This window comes from Symphalangus syndactylus, chromosome 9 (assembly GCF_028878055.3).
Source record: "Symphalangus syndactylus isolate Jambi chromosome 9, NHGRI_mSymSyn1-v2.1_pri, whole genome shotgun sequence".
Lineage (NCBI taxonomy): Eukaryota > Metazoa > Chordata > Mammalia > Primates > Hylobatidae > Symphalangus > Symphalangus syndactylus.
The window spans coordinates 112,390,013-112,408,321 of record NC_072431.2 but is presented as its reverse complement, the minus strand read 5'-3'; the positions used below and the strand labels follow the sequence as shown (position 1 = coordinate 112,408,321).

Sequence of the window (18,309 nt, the reverse complement as noted above, 5' to 3'; positions counted from 1 at the left end):
TATGAAAATTTTATAATTTTCTTCTATCTGATTTCATATTACGAAAATTTTATAATTTTCATAATATGTAGCGAGGTACCTTAAGCTCTCTTAGCCTGGTTTGCCTCTAAATAACTTGTGATAACAGAGACACACTACATTACAGCTGGAGGATTTAACAACCTGTGTTTTTCACTTGTTCGTTTTCTGAAATTCTTCTGCCAAGGTGTGGTGTGTCATTTGGCAGAATCCATTACCAGGGAATTTTGGAGGGGAACTTTAAGGGAACTGGATTGTGACTTTTTAAAATCCTTTTTTATACTATTGTTTTCTTTCCTATTCCCCAAAGTTTTCAGCCCTGGGGCTTTCATTAGGCTGAAAATACATAATGTTTTCAAAAATTTCAGTTTATCCACAGGGATCTGGCTGCCAGAAACATTTTAGTTGGTGAAAACTATGTGGCAAAAATAGCAGATTTTGGATTGTCCCGAGGTCAAGAGGTGTATGTGAAAAAGACAATGGTAAGTGCAGGACACGGACACTGATCGCATCCTTTCCGAGGTACTCCCCCATCTCCTGATGTTGCTTCTGAGACTGTCAGTGCTCTGTGGTGACTGAAGCATCTGACTGTGTGTCCCAGTAGATACTGTGTGCCCTGGGAAACATTCTTTCTAAATGTTGGTTCCTAACATGATTGCAGCATCTGCATTAATAATGAAGAAGGCACTGTCATGTGTGACCAAGTGATTGAACATTCAAACCTAGCGGTTTGGGGTCTTGGTTCTATCCGGTCCAGACCCCAAGGCATCTCACTCAGAAACCTCTGAGGAGCTTGCACAATCCTCTTTCATGCACAGCTGACACAACAAGGAAAACAATTAACATAGTTTCCAAAAGTCAAGAAAACAAACTAAATGGTTTCTAAATCACCAGGAGGCTCTATAGAGAAATTCATAACTTCTACAGACTCATCTAAGATTTCTCTCTTCACTGAAACCTCAATGGTCACTATTCAAACCCAAATAAAATCCGCTCTCCCAAACAGTAATATTTTAAGTACAAGATTGCAGGAGAACCTAACCATACAGTGTTAGAGGAAGAGGAGAGATACTCATTCTGCTTTTGGTGTCCAGTCTAGAATCACATAGTCCTAGAAGTACCACATCCCTGCCTGTTACAGCTGTGTGGATGAAATGTCACCATCCTCTCTTTTCCTTGGGTGGGCAGAATGCAGGGCCTTAGGGATGACAAGCCCTGCAGCCTTTCCATGTGTCTGGTGGATGGCTCTCCCTTTTTTAGGTCTGATGAACATTACTTGGTCCCAGCTTTCCTGGGATGGCTCCAGTTGTCGTGAGATATAGACAATCTTTTTGTTTTCGTTGGCACACCAAATTGTCTCTTAGCAAGGCTCAGGTTCCTGCATTTATTCTCAATTCCAGGCTTCCTTTTTTTCCCATCATACTTATTTTAGTTACTGAGAAGATAAAACAATACTCAAGAACATTTTGAAAGGAAATCACCCATAATTCACCATCTTGGCATATATATTTTTTTCATTTTGGCTTATTGCCTTCCACAGCATACATCCTTTCACATAGCTACAACCACAGTGAACATAAGCATTTTGGATCTTTCCACGCTCCTTTCTGATGAGGGTGTGAAGTGGGGTCCCTTTGGCTCTTGAAGGCCCTGCATGCTTATTAACATCAACACTTTCAGAAGCCATGTGTGCCTCCCTGAGGGCTGGCTTCCAGGAGATGCTTTTCTCCCTAAGCTTTTCAGACACACTCAAAGCAGATGCTTCTCTGGAGCAGGGGTGGGCTTGTTTTCCTAAAGAAGCAGAATCCATCACTCACCTACCTACTCCAGCTCTCCCAACTCCTCCCTGACCACCTGGTGTCCTCAAATCTCCTTCCTGAAATCCTTTTCCCTGCTTTACTCCAGCACTTGGGCGGGGGGGGGGGGGATGTGGGTACCCTGGGTGAGAAGGTGGAGGGATAACACACGATAACCCCACAGTCTACCCATTCTATTTGGATGCTCTCCTCAGCTCCCCAGGACTAGCACTGGTTTGCTTGGTACTTCATAAAGGGCAGTGATTTCTGCAATATTGGGGTTATTTACAGGGGGAGAGCACCCATCAGGGCTCAACTCTATCTTACAATAGACTAAAAAGGGTAAAGGTTTTCTTTAGCACCTTGGGGCTGGGGAGGAAAGGGCCAGGTTGAGGGAAGGGGGAAGAAAGAAGGATTGGAGAGGAGCAAGTTCCCTGCAAGAAAGGTGCAGTGTAGCAAGACACTCCTAAAGAGCACAGTGGCTACCTTCTCTGGCAGCCAATTTTTAAATCAGATTTTCAATTCTCATTGTACCTCAAAGCATCTGCATTTTTAAAAGATCCCCAGATGATTGAGTCCTATCCTGTGGATATTCTGATTCAACTGGTCTAGGGTGAGAACCCTGCATTAGGTTTTGTTTTTTTTTTTGTTTTTTTTAAGTTACCCGGGGTGATTTTAATACTGGAAGTATTACTGCAAACTACTATACTAAGCAATTTGGGGTTTTACTATCATAGATTAATATATCCATCCCCTCATCATGGATTTGTTAGTACAATGTTTCATGCTTGTGCTAGAGCTTGGGGTAACATAAGTCAGACACAGTCTCCACCTTCAAAGAGCTCGTAGACATATGACTCAGGATTGTAACAGTTGATGGTGCTACGGGAACACAAAGAAGGTGCACTGAACCAAGCTGAAAGGAAGTTAAGGAGGGCTTCCTGGAGGAGGTCAAATCCTGAGTTTCACAGTAAATGTTAGATAGGCAGTGGCGGTGTGAGAATAAGTTGGATGAGCTGGAGGACATAGTACATACAGAACCCCTAGAGGAAAAGGAAAGCATGAAACCTTTAGGAGATCTTTAAGTAATTCACTATGGCTGGGGTGTACTGCAGAGAGGAAGGGAGAGTTAAAATTCAGGGTTGGAAGAGGAAGCAAGGATAAAGTCCTGAAGGGCCTTGAATTCCAGCTAAGGATTTGGGATCTTGGAACCATAGGGACATTAAAGAATTTTAAGGAATAGAACTACATGGTCAAATTTGCCATTTAGCATGATCATCCTGACTACAGTGTGGAGAACAGATAATTAGGGAGGGAGATCAGTTAGGCAGAGAGACCAGGAGAGATTGTTGTCATCAGGTGTGGTATGATGGCGGACTGAACCGAGGTGATATAGTAGACAGAAGTTAGAAGATCCAAAAGAAGTCAAATAAAAAAATAAATGAAAAAGTGCACAAGGAACTTAGCAATTAGGAGGTGTGAGGGTGGAAGCCAGCAGGCTGGGAGTGAATGAGGGCAAAAAGAAAGCAGATAACACTGTAGAGAAAGTTAGAATAACAGCTGGGAGATGGGGTGGTGTGGACAGAGTGAAGGGAGGAGGTGTGGATGTGGAGGAGAACAATAAATACGTAGATGTGAGAAAAAATACTTCCATACTTGAACCTAAAAGTATAAAATTACCATTAGGAATTTATGCTTAGAAATGTATGCATCAGAATATTGCCACTCCACAAAGAACTGGGAGACAATTGCACATTCAGGAATCGTCCTTGGGATCTAGGGCAGGGCTGGTCTCATAAATGCATGACCTAGGAGAACACCTGCTCTGGAGAGCTGAGAAAGGTCCCTCAAGTACTCCTGGTTTTGTTCCTCCCACTGGCTAATGTAGGTGGAAATGCCACTGCGAAAGTTTGGACAAATCTCTGGGAGGGAGGGATCAACCTCTCGATGACCAACCCTATGATTCTTGAATGAGTAGATAGGAAGGGAGCCCCAAATCGTAGAGACTTCGAGGAAACTAGGAATAAACTTTAAAGTCAAGCTTTACAATGTCCAGGCACATCTCATTTTGCCTAGCCTGGGATCAATAAACCAAGATACGGGGACAGCCTGGAGGCAGTCAGGACCGGGCATCCAAAGGATCAGTATGTCTCCAAACCCAACATAAACTACACTAGTTACAAATCATCTCAATCTCTACTGTTATACATGCACACTGTTCCCCTTGTCCAGAGATGCTCTTTCCTCTCCCATCCACCTAATGACACCTAAACATCGTACAGAACCATGCTGGGATGTCCTGTCCTCTGGAGAATCTCCCTCCATCATCTCCAGGCACAGCTATTCTCTTCACCCTACCCCAGTGCCTCCATTTCCCTTTTCCACATTATTAATACAGTTAAATTCTCACTCAGTGTCTATGCCTGTCTCCCTTTTCAAACCTCAGAGTGCCTCTGAGGGCTATAAGGTGAATAAGGAATGACCGACTATCATGCGTGCATACTCACACTTCAATTCATATAAAACTGCTGGACCCCAAAGATAAATAGGACTTACGCTATTTGCATGTTTTGAAATTTGAAAACACACATGTAGCTGGGACATACACAAAGCAATGATTTCTGAGACTGCCCTGCCTATGAGGTTCCCCGTGGGCTTTGTGGAGCCACAGCTCAGGCAGGCTGAGAGCCGCATACAGACCCTGTCCCACTTAAGTGACATCTCACTTTGTTCTCTCCAGGGAAGGCTCCCAGTGCGCTGGATGGCCATCGAGTCACTGAATTACAGTGTGTATACAACCAACAGTGATGTGTGAGTAAGCTTCTTATTGCCAAGGGATTTTTTTCCCTCCCAGAAACATATACGTTTGACAGAGGTTTTAAAAAGAAACAGAAATGTCCTGTACCTCTCGGGAACAAAGGTAACCAAAAAGCTCAGGAAATGACAGAATAAAGCCGCAGAGTAGACAGTTTCCAGAGTGCAGAATCACTGGTGGCAGGTTTTGGGTTTCCCTCTGCATGCTGAAGCTGTGTATTCTGCATGTGCTTCAAGTTGCGAATTCTCGGACTCAACGGGAAGAAGGGACATACCGGCCTTCCTGTGGCTCCTCTCCCAGACCTAGATCATAGGAAGCAACCCAGAATAGCTGCTGGGGACAAAATAAGGCCAGCCAGTGGGGGTCGTCTCTGCTTGCAGCCTGCAGTGATGCATCAGAGGCTGGCGGTGGAAGGAAGGATTGGCTTGAGATTTAGGTCATCTTGCCTTGTACCCCATTTCCAGGAGGAAAAACCAAGGCCTCGAGGCTGGTGGTGACTTGTCCAAGGGGTTTTGCTGATGTCTGGGGCTGAGGAAGGGGCGGGCAATTGCTGTGTCCTCACTGTGTGCAAGGTGCTTTTTATGTTTCTCTGCATAATTTTGAGGCAAGGATTATTGTCCCCACTTTTGGAACAATACACTAAGAGGTCCCAAGAGGTTCTGCAACTTTTTCCAGGTCACATAAGTATTGGGTGGCAGATTGGATTTAACTCAGTTGGATTTAACTCAGATCTGTCAAGCTCCAAAACAAATTTCATCTGTTTTGGACAGTACCACCTTGTAGTCTCTAGTTAAAGTGATTTGGGGGCTTTGGCAAAGTGAACACTGTTTCTTTGTTGTAACCCTTCCATTGAGCTACGAGGAGAGAAACCTACACTGTGTGCAAGGGCCTATCCTAGGATGTAGACATTTAACATCTCCTTTTCTCAGAAAGGGTGGGTCTCCCTGGCTTTTGGGGCAGGAAAATGAGTGGTGACTCTGCTGATTGTTGGTTTCACACTTGTCCCTCCTGCAGATGGTCCTATGGTGTGTTACTATGGGAGATTGTTAGCTTAGGTAAGTATCTATGTGTACCTACCAGGTGAGACTCTAGGCAAAGGGAGTGGACCCCTCTAGCACTCCCTTGCTGCATAATTCCACAGGACACCATTTGTATGTGGTTCTACCAGATGTGACTTGGAAATGGAAACATAGTGTATTTATTCCCACATTTTTCTTTTTAAAAGCCCTATACCTAATGTCATATTTAACACTAATGACCTGGAGGCCATGAACTTCATTATATATTGGCTCTGCTTGTACAAGTTGCCAAGTTAACTTCTCTAAAACTCTTCGATTATGCAGCTATTAAAAGTCACATTTTTGAAAGCCATTTAATAGCATGTGAAAATATACATGCCAGAAAATATGTAACAATTTCATGTATACGCTGATCCTAGTTTTATCAATATTGCATATTTTAAAAAACTGGAAGGTACTACACAGAAAGGTAATAACATTTATTCTTCATGCTTTTTAATATGGCACATATACACCATGGAATACTATGCAGCCATAAAAAAGAATGACTTCATGTCCTTTGCAGGACCATGGATGAAGCTAGAAACCATCATCCTCAGCAAACTAACACAGGAATAGAAAAACAAACACCACATGCTGTCACTCATAAGTGGGGGTTGAACAATGGGAACACATGGGCACAGGGAGGATAACATCACACACTGGGGCCTGTCAGACGGTAGGGGACAAGGGGAGGGAGAGCATTAGGACAAATACCTAATGTATGTGGGGCTTAAAACCTAGATGATGGGTCGATAGGTGCAGCAAACCACCATGGCGCATGTATCTCAGAACTTAAAATTAAAAAATCTGTTCTACAATAAACATGCATTGCTTTTATAATTAAAACTGGCCATAACTATAACTGATAAAATATGAGTTATAAAACTATGGACTGCCAATCAGAAAAAAAGGTTAATCTTATTGGTATAATAGATGTGCTCTGTGTGGGGAGACTTAGGGAAGAGAACAGGCACTAAGGAAGCCTGTGGTGGTTCCTTCCCCTGAAGCAATGATCATACTTTCGCGTAGTCTATGGTGTAAGCCCAGCTGTGATGTGCGGTGAGTTTGCCAAGGGAGGCATGCAGGATGCTCACCCTCCCTTGACATACCATGTCTTCCTCCTGGCCCCTTAGATTTAGAACCCCTGGACAGGAAGCATTGCTTTTCATGCCAGAGAGGACTTAGAGTGGCACTGTTTGTCTTCCAGGAGGCACACCCTACTGCGGGATGACTTGTGCAGAACTCTACGAGAAGCTGCCCCAGGGCTACAGACTGGAGAAGCCCCTGAACTGTGATGATGAGGTGTAAGTCAGGCCTCATCCTGGGGCTATTTTGTCTTACCTTCCCCCTGTGTGTTTCTGGGGCCAGCTGACTCTAGCAAAGTCAGCTGGTGGTATACATATATACACAAACACCTACACACAGAGATCCCAAATAGGTGAATAAAAGGGGAGGGGTTCCTCATACTAATACTGTTATGTAATCCACAAGGAGTATTAGCTTTACAGGCATAGAAATTTAGGAGGAATTTAATGACTCTTGGGAAGGTTGAAATGAGGAAGGGCAACAAACGCAGAAAAGCTCTGAAACAAATTCGTGAAGTTTTTCATTAAACATACAACACTATTCTTGGGGATAAAGATTTCAAAGCTATTCATTAAGAAAGATACATTTTCGGGCTGGCAAGATGGCTGAATAGGAACAGCTCCAGTGTGCAACTCTCAGCGAGATCAACGCAGAAGGCAAGTGATTTCTGCATTTCCAACTGAGGTACCTGGCTTATCTCATAGGGACTGGTTAGACAGTGGGTGCAGCCCATGGAGGGTTAGCTGAAGCCTCACCTGGGAAGCGCACGGGGTCGAGGAACTCCCTTCCTAGCGAAGGAGGGACTGTGCCGTGAGGAATGGTGCATTCCAGCCCAGATACTAAGCTTTCCCCACAGTGTTTGCAACCCGCAGACCAGGAGATTCCCTCTGGTGCCTATGCCAACAGGGCCGTGGGTTGCAAGCACCAAACTGGGTGGCCATTTGGGCAGACACCAAGCTAGCTGCAGGAGTTTCTTTTCATACCCCAGTGGCACCTGGAACACTCCCCTGAAAAGGGGCTGAAGCCAGGGAGCCAAGTGGTCTAGCTCAGTGGAGCCCATCAAGCTAAGATCCACTGGCTTGAAATTCTCGCTGCAAGCACAGCAGTATGAAGTTGACCTGGGATGCTCCAGCTTGGTGAGGGGAGAGGCATCTGCCATTACTGAGGCTTGAGTAGGCGGTTTTCCCCTCACAATGTAAACAAAGCCACAGGGAAGTTCGAACTGGATGGAGCCCACCACCGCTCCTCAAAGCCACTGTAGCCAGACTGCCTCTCTAGATTCTTCCTATCTGGGCAGGGCATCTCTGAAAGAAAGGCAGCAGCCCCAGTCAGGGGCTTATAGATAAAGCTCCCATCTCCGTGGGACAAAGCACCTAGTGGTAGGGGTGGCTGTGGCTGTTGGTGTAGCTTCAGCAGACTTAAACGTTCCTGCCTGCCAGCTCTGAAGAGAGCAGTGGATCTCCCAGCACAGCACTTGAGCTCTGCTAAGGGACAGATTGCCTCCTCAAGTGGGTCCCGGACCCGACCCCTGTGCTCCCTGGCTGGGAGACATCTCCCAGTAGGGGTCGACAAGACACTTCATACAGGACAGCTCTGGCTGGCATCTGGCAGGTGCCCCTCTGGGACGAACCCAGGCAGCAATCTTTGCTGTTCTGCAGCCTCTGCTAGTGATATCCAGGCAGACAGGGTCTGGAGTGGACCTCCAGCCAACTCCAGCAGACCTTCAGCACAGGGGCCTGACTATTAGAAGGAAAAGTAACAAACAGAAAGGAATAGTATCAACATCAACAAAAAGGACCTCCACACCAAAACCCCATCTGAAGGTAGATAAATCCACGAAGATGGAGAGAAACCAGTGCAAAAACGCTGAAAATTCCAAAAACCAGAATGCCTCTCCTCCTCCAAAGGATCACAACTCCTTGCCAGCAAGGGAACAAAACTGGACGAATGAGTTTGACAAACTGACAGAAGTAGTCTTCAGAAGGTAGGTAATAACAAACTCCTTCAAGCTAAAGGAGCATGTTCTAACCCAATGCAAGGAAGCTAAGGACCTTGAAAAAAGGTTAGACGAATTGCAACTAGAATAACCAGTTTAGAGAAGAACATAAATGACCTGATGGAGCTAAAAATCACAGCACAAATACTTCATGAAGCATACACAAGTATCAATAGCTGAATGGATCAAGTGGAAGAAAGGATATCAGATATTGAAGATAAACTTAAAGCATGAAGACAAGATTAGAGAAAAAAGAGTGAAAAGGAATGAACAAAGCCTCCAAGAAATATGAGACTATGTGAAAAGACCAAACCTGAAAGTGACGGGGAGAATGGAACCAAGCTGGAAAACACTCTTCAGGATATTACCCAAGAGAACTTCCCCAACCTAGCAAGACAGGCCAACATTCAAATTCAGGAAATAGAGACCACCACAAAGATACTCCTTGAGAAGAGCAACCCCAAGACACACAATCATCAGATTCACCAAGGTTGAAATGAAAGAAAAAATGTTAAGGGCAGCCAGAGAGAAAGGTCAGGTTACCCATAAAGAGAAGTCAAACAGACTAACAGTGGACCTCTCTGTAGAAACCCTACGAGCCAGAAGAGAGTGGGAGCCAGTGTTCAACATTCTTAAGAGAAGAATTTTCGACCGAGAATTTCATATCCAACCAAAGTAAGCTACGTAAGTGAAGGAGAAATAAATCCTTTACAGACAAGCAAATGCTGACATATTTTGTCACCACCAGGTGTACCTTACAAGAGCTCCTGAAGGAAGCACTAAACATGGAAAGGAAAACCCGGAACCAGCCACAGCAAGAACATACCAAAATCTAAAGACCATAGACACTACAAAGAAAACTCCATCAACTAATGGGAAAAATAACCAGCTAGTGCATCATAATGACAGGATCAAATTCATACATTATAATATTAAGACGCATTGGTGTGCTGTATTCAGGAGACCCATCTAACGTGCAAAGACACATAGGCTCAAAATAAAGGGACAGAGGCATATTTACCAAGCAAATGGAAAGCAATAAAAAAAAGCAGGGGTTGCAATCCTAGTCTCTGATAAAACAGACTTTAAACCAACAAAGATCAAAAGAGACAAAGAAGGGCATTACATAATGGTAAAGGGATCAATGCACCAAGAACAGTTAACTAACTATCTTAAATATATATGCACCCAATACAGGAGCACCCAGATTCTTAAAGCAAGTTCTTAGAGACCTACAAAGAGACTTTAAGTCTCCCACTATTATTGTGTGGGAGTCTAACACCCCACTGTCAATGTTAGACAGAAGATTAACAAAGATATTCAGGACTTGAATTCAGCTCTGGACCAAGTAGACCTAATAGACATCTACAGAACTCTCCACCCCAAATCAATCAATAGAATATACATTCTTCTCAGCACCTCATCACACTTAAAAAGTTGACCACATAACTGGAAGTAAAACATTCCGAAGCAAATGCTAAAGAATGGAAATCATAACAAACAGTTTCTTAGACCACAGTGCAACCAAATTAGAACTCAGGATTAAGAAACTCACTCAAAACCACACAACTACATGGAAGCTGAACAACCTGCTCCTGAATGACTACTGGGTAAATAACGAAATGAAGGCAGAAATAAAGATGTTCCCTGAAACCAGTGAGAACAAAGACACAACATACCAGAATCTCTGGGACACATTTAAAGCAGTGTGCAGAGGGAAATTTATAGCTCTAAATGCCCACAAGAGAAAGCAGGAAAGATCTAAAATTGACACTCAAACATCACAATTAAAAGAACTACAGAAGCAACAGCAAACAAATTCAAAAACTAGCAGAAGGCAAGAAATAACTAAGATCAGAGCAGCACTGAAGGAGACAGAGACACGAAAAACCCTTCAAAAAATCAATGAATCCAGGAGCTGGTTTTTTGAAAAGATCAACAAAATAGACCGCTAGCCAGACTAATGAAGAAAAGAGAGAAGAATCAAATAGATGCAACAAAAAATGATAAAGGGGATATCACCACCGATCCCACAGAAATACAAACTACCATCAGAGAATACTATAAACACCCCTATGAAAATAAACTAGAAAATCTAGAAGAAAGGGATAAATTCCTGGACACATACATCCTCCTATGTCTAAACCAGGAAAAAGTCGAATCCCTGAATAGACCAATAACAAGTTCTGAAATTGAGGCAGTAATTAATAGCTTACCAAGCAAAAAAAGTCCAGGACCAGACGGATCCACAGCCGAATTCTACCAGAGATACAAAGAAGAGCTGGTCCCATTCCTTCTGCAACTATTTCAAACAGTAGAAAAAGAGGGATCTTTCCTAACTTATTTTATGAGGTCAGCATCATCCTGATACCCAAACCTGGCAAAGACACAACAAAAAAGAAAACTTCAGGCCAATATCCCTGATGAACATTGATGTGAAAATTCTCAATAAAATACTGGGAAACAGAATCCAGCAGCACATCAAAAAGCTTATCCACCATGATCGAGTGGGCTTCATCCTTGGGATGCAAGGCTGGTTCAACGTACGCAAATCAATAAACGTAATCCATCATCTAAACAGAACCAATGAAAAAAGCCACATGATTATCTCAATAGATGCAGAAAAGCCTTCAAGGAAATTCAACACCCCCTCAGGCTAAACATTCTCAGTAAACTAGGTATTGATGGAATGTATCTCAAAATATTAAGAGCTATTTATGACAAACCCACAGCCAGTATCACACTGAATGGACAAAAGCTGGAAGCATTCCCTTTGAAAACCGGCATAAGACAAGGATGCCCTCTCTCGCCCCTCCTATTCAACATAGGATTGAAAGTTCTGGCCAGGGCAATCAGGCAAGAGAAAGAAAGAAAGGGCATTCAAATAGGAAGACAGGAAGTCAAACTGTCTCTGTTTGCAGATGACATGATTGTATATCTAGAAAACCTCATCGTCTCAGCCCAAAATCTCTTTAAGCTGATAAGCAACTTCAGCAAAGTCTCAGGATACAAAATCAATGTGCAAAAATCACAAGCATTCCTATACACCAATAGCAGACAGAGATCCAAACCATGAGTGAATGCTCATTCACAACTGCTACAAAGACAATAACATATCTAGGAATCCAACTTACAAGGGACGTGAAGGACCTCTTCAAGGAGAACTACAAACTACTGCTCAAGGAAATAAGAGAGGACACAAATAAATGGAAAAACATTCCCTGCTCATGGATAGGAAGAATCAACATTGTGAAAATGGCTGCCCAAAGTCATTTATAGATTCAATGTTATCTCCATCAAGCTACCATTGACTTTCTTCACAGAATTAGATAAAACTGCTTTAAATTTCATATGGAACCAAAAAAGAGCCTGCATAGCCAAGACAACCCTAAGCAAAAAGAACAAAACTGGAGGCATCAAGCTACCTGACTTCAAACTATACTACAAGGCTACAATAACCAAAACAGGATGGTACTGGTACCAAAACAGATATATAGACCAAAGGAACAGGACAGATGCCTCAGGAATAACACCACACATTTACGACCATCTGATCTTTGACAAACCTGACAGAAGCAATGGGGAAAGGATTCCCTATTTAATAAATGGTGTTGGGAAAACTGGCTAGCCATACGCAGAAAACTGAAATTGGACTCCTTCCTTACACCTTATACAAAAATTAACTCGAGATGGATTAAAGACTTAAACATAAGATCTAAAACCATAAAAACCCTAGAAGAAAACCTGGGCAATACCATTCAGGACACAGGCATGGGCAAAGACTTCATGACTAAAACACCAAAAGCAATGGCAACAAATTGACAAATGGGATCTAATCAAACTAAAGAGTTTCTGCACAGCAGAATAAACTATCATCAGAGTGACCAGGCAACCTATAGAATGGGAGAAAATTTTTGCAATCTATCCATCTGACAAGGGGCTAATATCCAGAATCTACAAAGCACTTCAACAAATTTACAATAATAAAACAACCCCATCAAAAAGTGGGCAAAGGATATGGACAGACACTTCTCAAAAGAAGACATTTATGCAGCCAACAAACATGAAAAAAGCTCATCATCACAGGACATTAGAGAAATGCAAATCAAAACCACAATGAGATGCCATTTCACACCAGTTAGAATAGCAATCATTAAAAAGTCAGGAAACAACAGCTGCTGGAGAGAATATGGAGAAATAGGAACACTTTTACACTGTTGGTGGGAGTGTAAATTAGTTCAACCATTGTGGAAGACAGTGTGGCGATTCCTCAGGGATCTAGAATTAGAAATACCATTTGACCCAGCAATCCCATTACTGGGAATATACCCAAAGGATTATAAATCATTCTACTATAAAGACACATGCACACGTATGTTTACTGCAGCACTGTTCACAATAGCAAAGACTTGGAACCAACCCGAATGCCCATCAATGATAGACTGGATAAAGAAAATGTGGCACATATACACCATGGAATACTATGCAGCCATAAGAAAGGATAAGTTCTTGTCCTTTGGACGGACATGGATGAAGCTGGAAACCATCATTCTCAGGAAACTAGCACAAGAACAGAAGACCAAACATTGCATGTTCTCACTCATACGTTGGAGTTTAAGGATGAGAACACATGGACACAGGGAGGGGAACATCACACACCTGTTGGGGGGTGGGAGCTAGGGGAGGGATAGCATTAGGAGAAATACCTAATGTAGATAACAGGTTGATGGGTGCAGCAAACCACCATGGCACTTGTATACATATGTAACAAACCTGCACATTCTCCACATGTATCCCAGAACTTAAAGTATAATAATAAAAAAATAAAGATACATTTTCTTGCCTAGAACCTTGCTTCTGCTAAGATTACTTTCAAAAGTAAGATTTATTCCAAGGGCAAGAATAATGAACTGTAGTGATACCAGCATTCCCAGAACTATCCACGGTAGAAGCTAACTGGCATGTTTGAAGACTGCAAGGCTCTAGGTTGAGCAAATAATTTATTGTCTAAATGGGGCTACTTCTAAGAGTGAAGGAGGGTGTTCATCTCACTGGAGCAAGAAGCATACATACCATCCTGGAAAAACCTGGACATAGTTGGACCATCACTAGACATAGTCCCTAAAATTCCACCTTTTGAGATCACTTCATAAGGGGTGAGAAGATTTTTTAGTCTTTAAGAAACGTATGTTAAAGTATAAGCTGTTCTGGGATCTGTGACACCCTAAACCAATGGTCGATAGCCTTCCATGCACATAGGTTCCCCAGAGTCATTTGCTCAGCATGTGGGCTCTTGGTCCCCACTGTCAGTCATTGATTCTATAAATTTAGGGCAGGTTCCAGAATTCCGCATTTTAATAACACGAGTAGTTCTGAGCACAACTGAGAAAGCACTGTCTTAGGTCAGTGTTTCCCAAACTATGTTCACGTGTTGTGCAAGATATAAATACATGATATGAGGGGAAAGGAGTTCTGTGGTCACTTAAGTTGGAAACTTTGTGTTAAACCTGTTGTCTTAGTCATTTCCGGCCGCTGTAACAACATACCATAAACTTGGTGGCTTATAAGCAAGAGAGATGTATTTCTCACAGTTCTGAAGGCTGGGAAATCCAAGATCAAAGTGCTGGCAGATCTGGTGGCCATGAGCCCTTTCCTGGCTCATAGATGGCCATCTTTCTGCTGTGTCCTCACGTGGCACTAGGGGCAAAAGAGCTCTTTGAGGCCTTTTCTGTAAGGGCACGAATCCCATTCATGAGGGTTCTACCGTCATGACCTAATCACCTCCCAAAGGACCTACCTTCAAACACCATCACATGGTTTCAACACATGATTTTTGGGTGGCATGAACATTCAGTCCATAGCACCTGGTTAAACAGGCGTTTTTTTGTTTTGTTTTTAATGACCGTGCTTCTAAAAGTCCTGCCTCTTAAAGGGGGATACGACGGGTGGCATTTTACAAGTTTGAGCATGGGCCCTTTAAGAGACACTAACATTTTGAAATATGTAGCACTCCAAGGCAAATGATGCTGTAGACACATACCCAGTTCTTTCTAGATGATTGTAATAGCTGAGACCAAGATCCTGTGGAAACAGTACTGAGGGCAGGAACTGAATCTATGGGGAGTTGAAATGGGACTGCCCTAGGGAGGTGGGAGGCCTAGTAGAAACTGCCTAGCTGCTGTACTTTGGTTAAGCTTCATAACCATGCATTGGGCGGCTTCATTCTCTCCTCTCTTTTCCTGCCGTGCCCAGGACTGAAGCAGTTATAGAATTAACCCTTTAATTCTTTGCTTTCAAAGGTATGATCTAATGAGACAGTGCTGGCGGGAGAAGCCTTACGAGAGGCCATCATTTGCCCAGATATTGGTGTCCTTAAACAGAATGTTAGAGGAACGAAAGGTGAGTATTAAAATCAGGCAGGAGATCTTTAATTGGAATTCCTGATGTGCCCAGGGTGGATCATAAAAAACATTGAAACAATCGAAGAAGTTCTTCTTGGCATGGCCCTAAGTATTATAGAAATAAAGGATGTCCCCCCACCCCCGCAACTTTGAAGAAGTTACAATTTTGGGGGGAAATAAGATTTCTATACAAGATATAGTCACGTACACACTAGAATAACATACATAATTAGCCTATTAGAGCTTGAAGGAATTTTAGTCATATAGCCTGACCCTTTAATTTTATAGATGAAGAAACAGACTCAGAAGTGGGTGACTTGACCAAGGACACACAGCAAGTAGACAACAGAGCCTGACCTGCAGGTTACTATGAGGAGGGTCAGGAACTCCATAAAAATTTCTAGAAGTAAGTTGGCTGTACCCATCTGGGAGTCAAAAGAAAAGTAAATATAGTTTAAAGAAATAGTCATCAAAACCCAAGTGGTAATTCAACTTGAGATGCAGGTGAGATCACACAGAGATGTGAAAATGAGATTCAGACAGAGGAAGGAACCCTAGAGAAGCTGAGCACATTAGGAGGAACCAATAAGACACTGCGAGAAAGGCAAGCTCAGAAACTGGGGATACAGTAGGAAATCTTACTTGCAAAAGGCAAGGGGATGCATTTTAGGAAGAAAGTCATCAAATACAACAGAGGGACTGAGGACAGAAAAGTATCCCCCAAGTGCTTAGTATTTGAGTTGAAACAAACTAAGAAAACCAAGGTATTGCTGTAACTGCCACAGGCAGAGGTGGAATCAAAGCAGCCTATGTCTCTGAACCATTCTCATTCTTCCAGACCTACGTGAATACCACGCTTTATGAGAAGTTTACTTATGCAGGAATTGACTGTTCTGCTGAAGAAGCGGCCTAGGACAGAACATCTGTATATCCTCTGTTTCCCTTTCACTGGCATGGGAGACCCTTGACACCTGCTGAGAAAACATGCCTCTGCCAAGAGATGTGATACAGAAGTGTACATATGTGCTGTACACCTGGGACCTTCACCACTATAGATCCCGTGCGTGGGTCTATATAGTATGCTCTGACTCTAATAGGACTGTATATACTGTTTCAAGAATGGGCTGAAATCAGAATGCCTGTTTGTGGTTTCATATGCAATAATATATTTTTTTAAAAATGTTGACTTCATAGGAAGGCGTGAGTACAATTAGTATAATGCATAACTCATTATTCTCCTAGATATTTTGATATTTACCTTTATATTGAATGCTATTAAATGTTTTGCTGTGTCAAAGTAAAATATTGTTAATAAACCTAACAATGACCCTGATAGTACAGGTTAAGTGAGAGAAATATATGAATTCTAACAAGACATAGGTTAATATTTAAGAAGCTGAAAAATCTAAGTGATATAAATCAGAGTCTTCTCTCTCAATTTTATCCCTCACCTGTAGCAGCCAGTCCCATTTCATTTAGTCATGTGACAACTCTGTCTTGTGTTTCCACAGCCTGCAAGTCAGTCCAGAATGCTAACATCTAAAAATAGACTTAAATCTCATTGCTTACAAGCCTAAGAATCTTTAGAGAAGTATACATAAGTTTAAGATAAAATAATGGGATTTTCTTTTCTTTTCTCTGGTAACATTGACTTGTATATTTTAAGAAATAACAGAAAGCCTGGGTGACATTCAGGAGACATGTGACATTTATATATTGCATTAATATCCCTACATGTATTGCACATTGTAAAAAGTTTTAGTTTTGATGAGTTGTGAGCTTACCTTGTATACTGTAGGCACACTTTGCACTGATATATCATGAGTGAATAAATGTCTTGCCTACTCACGTCTCATCCAGGAGTGTGTCTCATAGCTATTGCCACATGTCCTTATTATACTTTAAAGAGAAATGCTTTAAATTATCCATCCCTAGCACATAGAATAATGAGAGTATACTCCACCAGATACAGAATCTGAAGCTCATCAGATTGAAAAGGTCTCCTAGAAGTGTTCTACTGCCTATTTCTTTTTCTTGCAACAGGCAGTATACCTTTGGGAGTGTTCCAGTGTGAACCAAGGGCTTAGAATTGGAATTCCTTTTAATTGTGTTACAATGTTAAATAGAGTAAGTCCTCACTTAATGTCACTGACAGGTTCGTGGAAACTGCAGTACTATATAATGAAACCAATTTCACCATAGGGTAACTGATAGAAACAAGATGCTATCCCCATCAAGCTACTATTGACTATTTTCATAGAATTGGAAAAAACTGCTTTAAATTTCATATGGAACCAAAAAAGAGCCTGCATAGCCAAGACAATCCTAAGCAAAAAGAACAAAATTGGATGTATCATGCTACCTGACTTCAAACTATACTACAAGGCTACAGTGACAAAACAGCATGGTACTGGTACCAAAACAGATTTATAGACCAGTGGAACAGAACAGAGGCCTCAGGAATAACACTACACATCTACAACCATCTGATCTTTGACAAACCTGACAAAAGCAATGGGGAAAGGATTCCCTATTTAACAAATGGTGTTTGTTAGGAAAACTGGCTAGCCGTATGCAGAAAACTGGATCCCTTCCTTACACCTTATACAAAAATTAACTCAAGATGGATTAAAGACTTAAACATAAGATCTAAAACCATAAAAACCCTAGAAGAAAACCTGGGCAATACCATTCAGGACATAGGCATGGGCAAAGACTTCATGACTAAAACAAACACCAAAAGCAATGGCAACAAAAGCCAAAATTGACAAATGGCATCTAATCAAACAAACTAAAGAGCTTCTGCACAGCAAAATAAACTATCATCAGAGTGAACAGGCAACCTACAGAATGGGAGAAAATTTCTGCAATCCATCCATCTGACGAAGGGCTAACATCCAGAATCTACAAAGAACTCAAACAAATTTACAAGAAAAAAACAACCCCATCAAAAAGTGGGCAAAGGATATGAACAGACACTTCTCAAAAGAAGACATTTATACAGCCAACAAACATGAAAAAAAAAGCACATCATCACTGGTCATGAGAGAAATGCAAATCAAAACCACAATGAGATACCATCTCATGCCAGTTAGAATGGTGATCATTAAAAGGTCAGGAAACAACAGATGCTGGA

The 18,309-nt window shown here is 42.1% G+C and overlaps 1 protein-coding gene across 5 annotated transcripts in view; it reads left to right on the top strand.

Moving 5' to 3' along the window:
- TEK (TEK receptor tyrosine kinase) overlaps positions 1–17,028 on the top strand; it is a 126,087-nt gene extending 109,059 nt beyond the window's left edge. For all 5 annotated transcript variants that reach the window (XM_055294011.2, XM_055294010.2, XM_055294012.2 and 2 more), the window contains 6 exons: positions 387–500; positions 4,555–4,625; positions 5,644–5,684; positions 6,898–6,994; positions 15,072–15,171; positions 16,012–17,028. In XM_055294011.2, coding sequence (XP_055149986.1) covers positions 387–500; positions 4,555–4,625; positions 5,644–5,684; positions 6,898–6,994; positions 15,072–15,171; positions 16,012–16,086 — 498 coding nt within the window. In that variant the 3' untranslated portion in view covers positions 16,087–17,028. The remainder of the gene's footprint in view (positions 1–386; positions 501–4,554; positions 4,626–5,643; positions 5,685–6,897; positions 6,995–15,071; positions 15,172–16,011) is intronic.
- Positions 17,029–18,309: the final 1,281 nt, after the last annotated feature.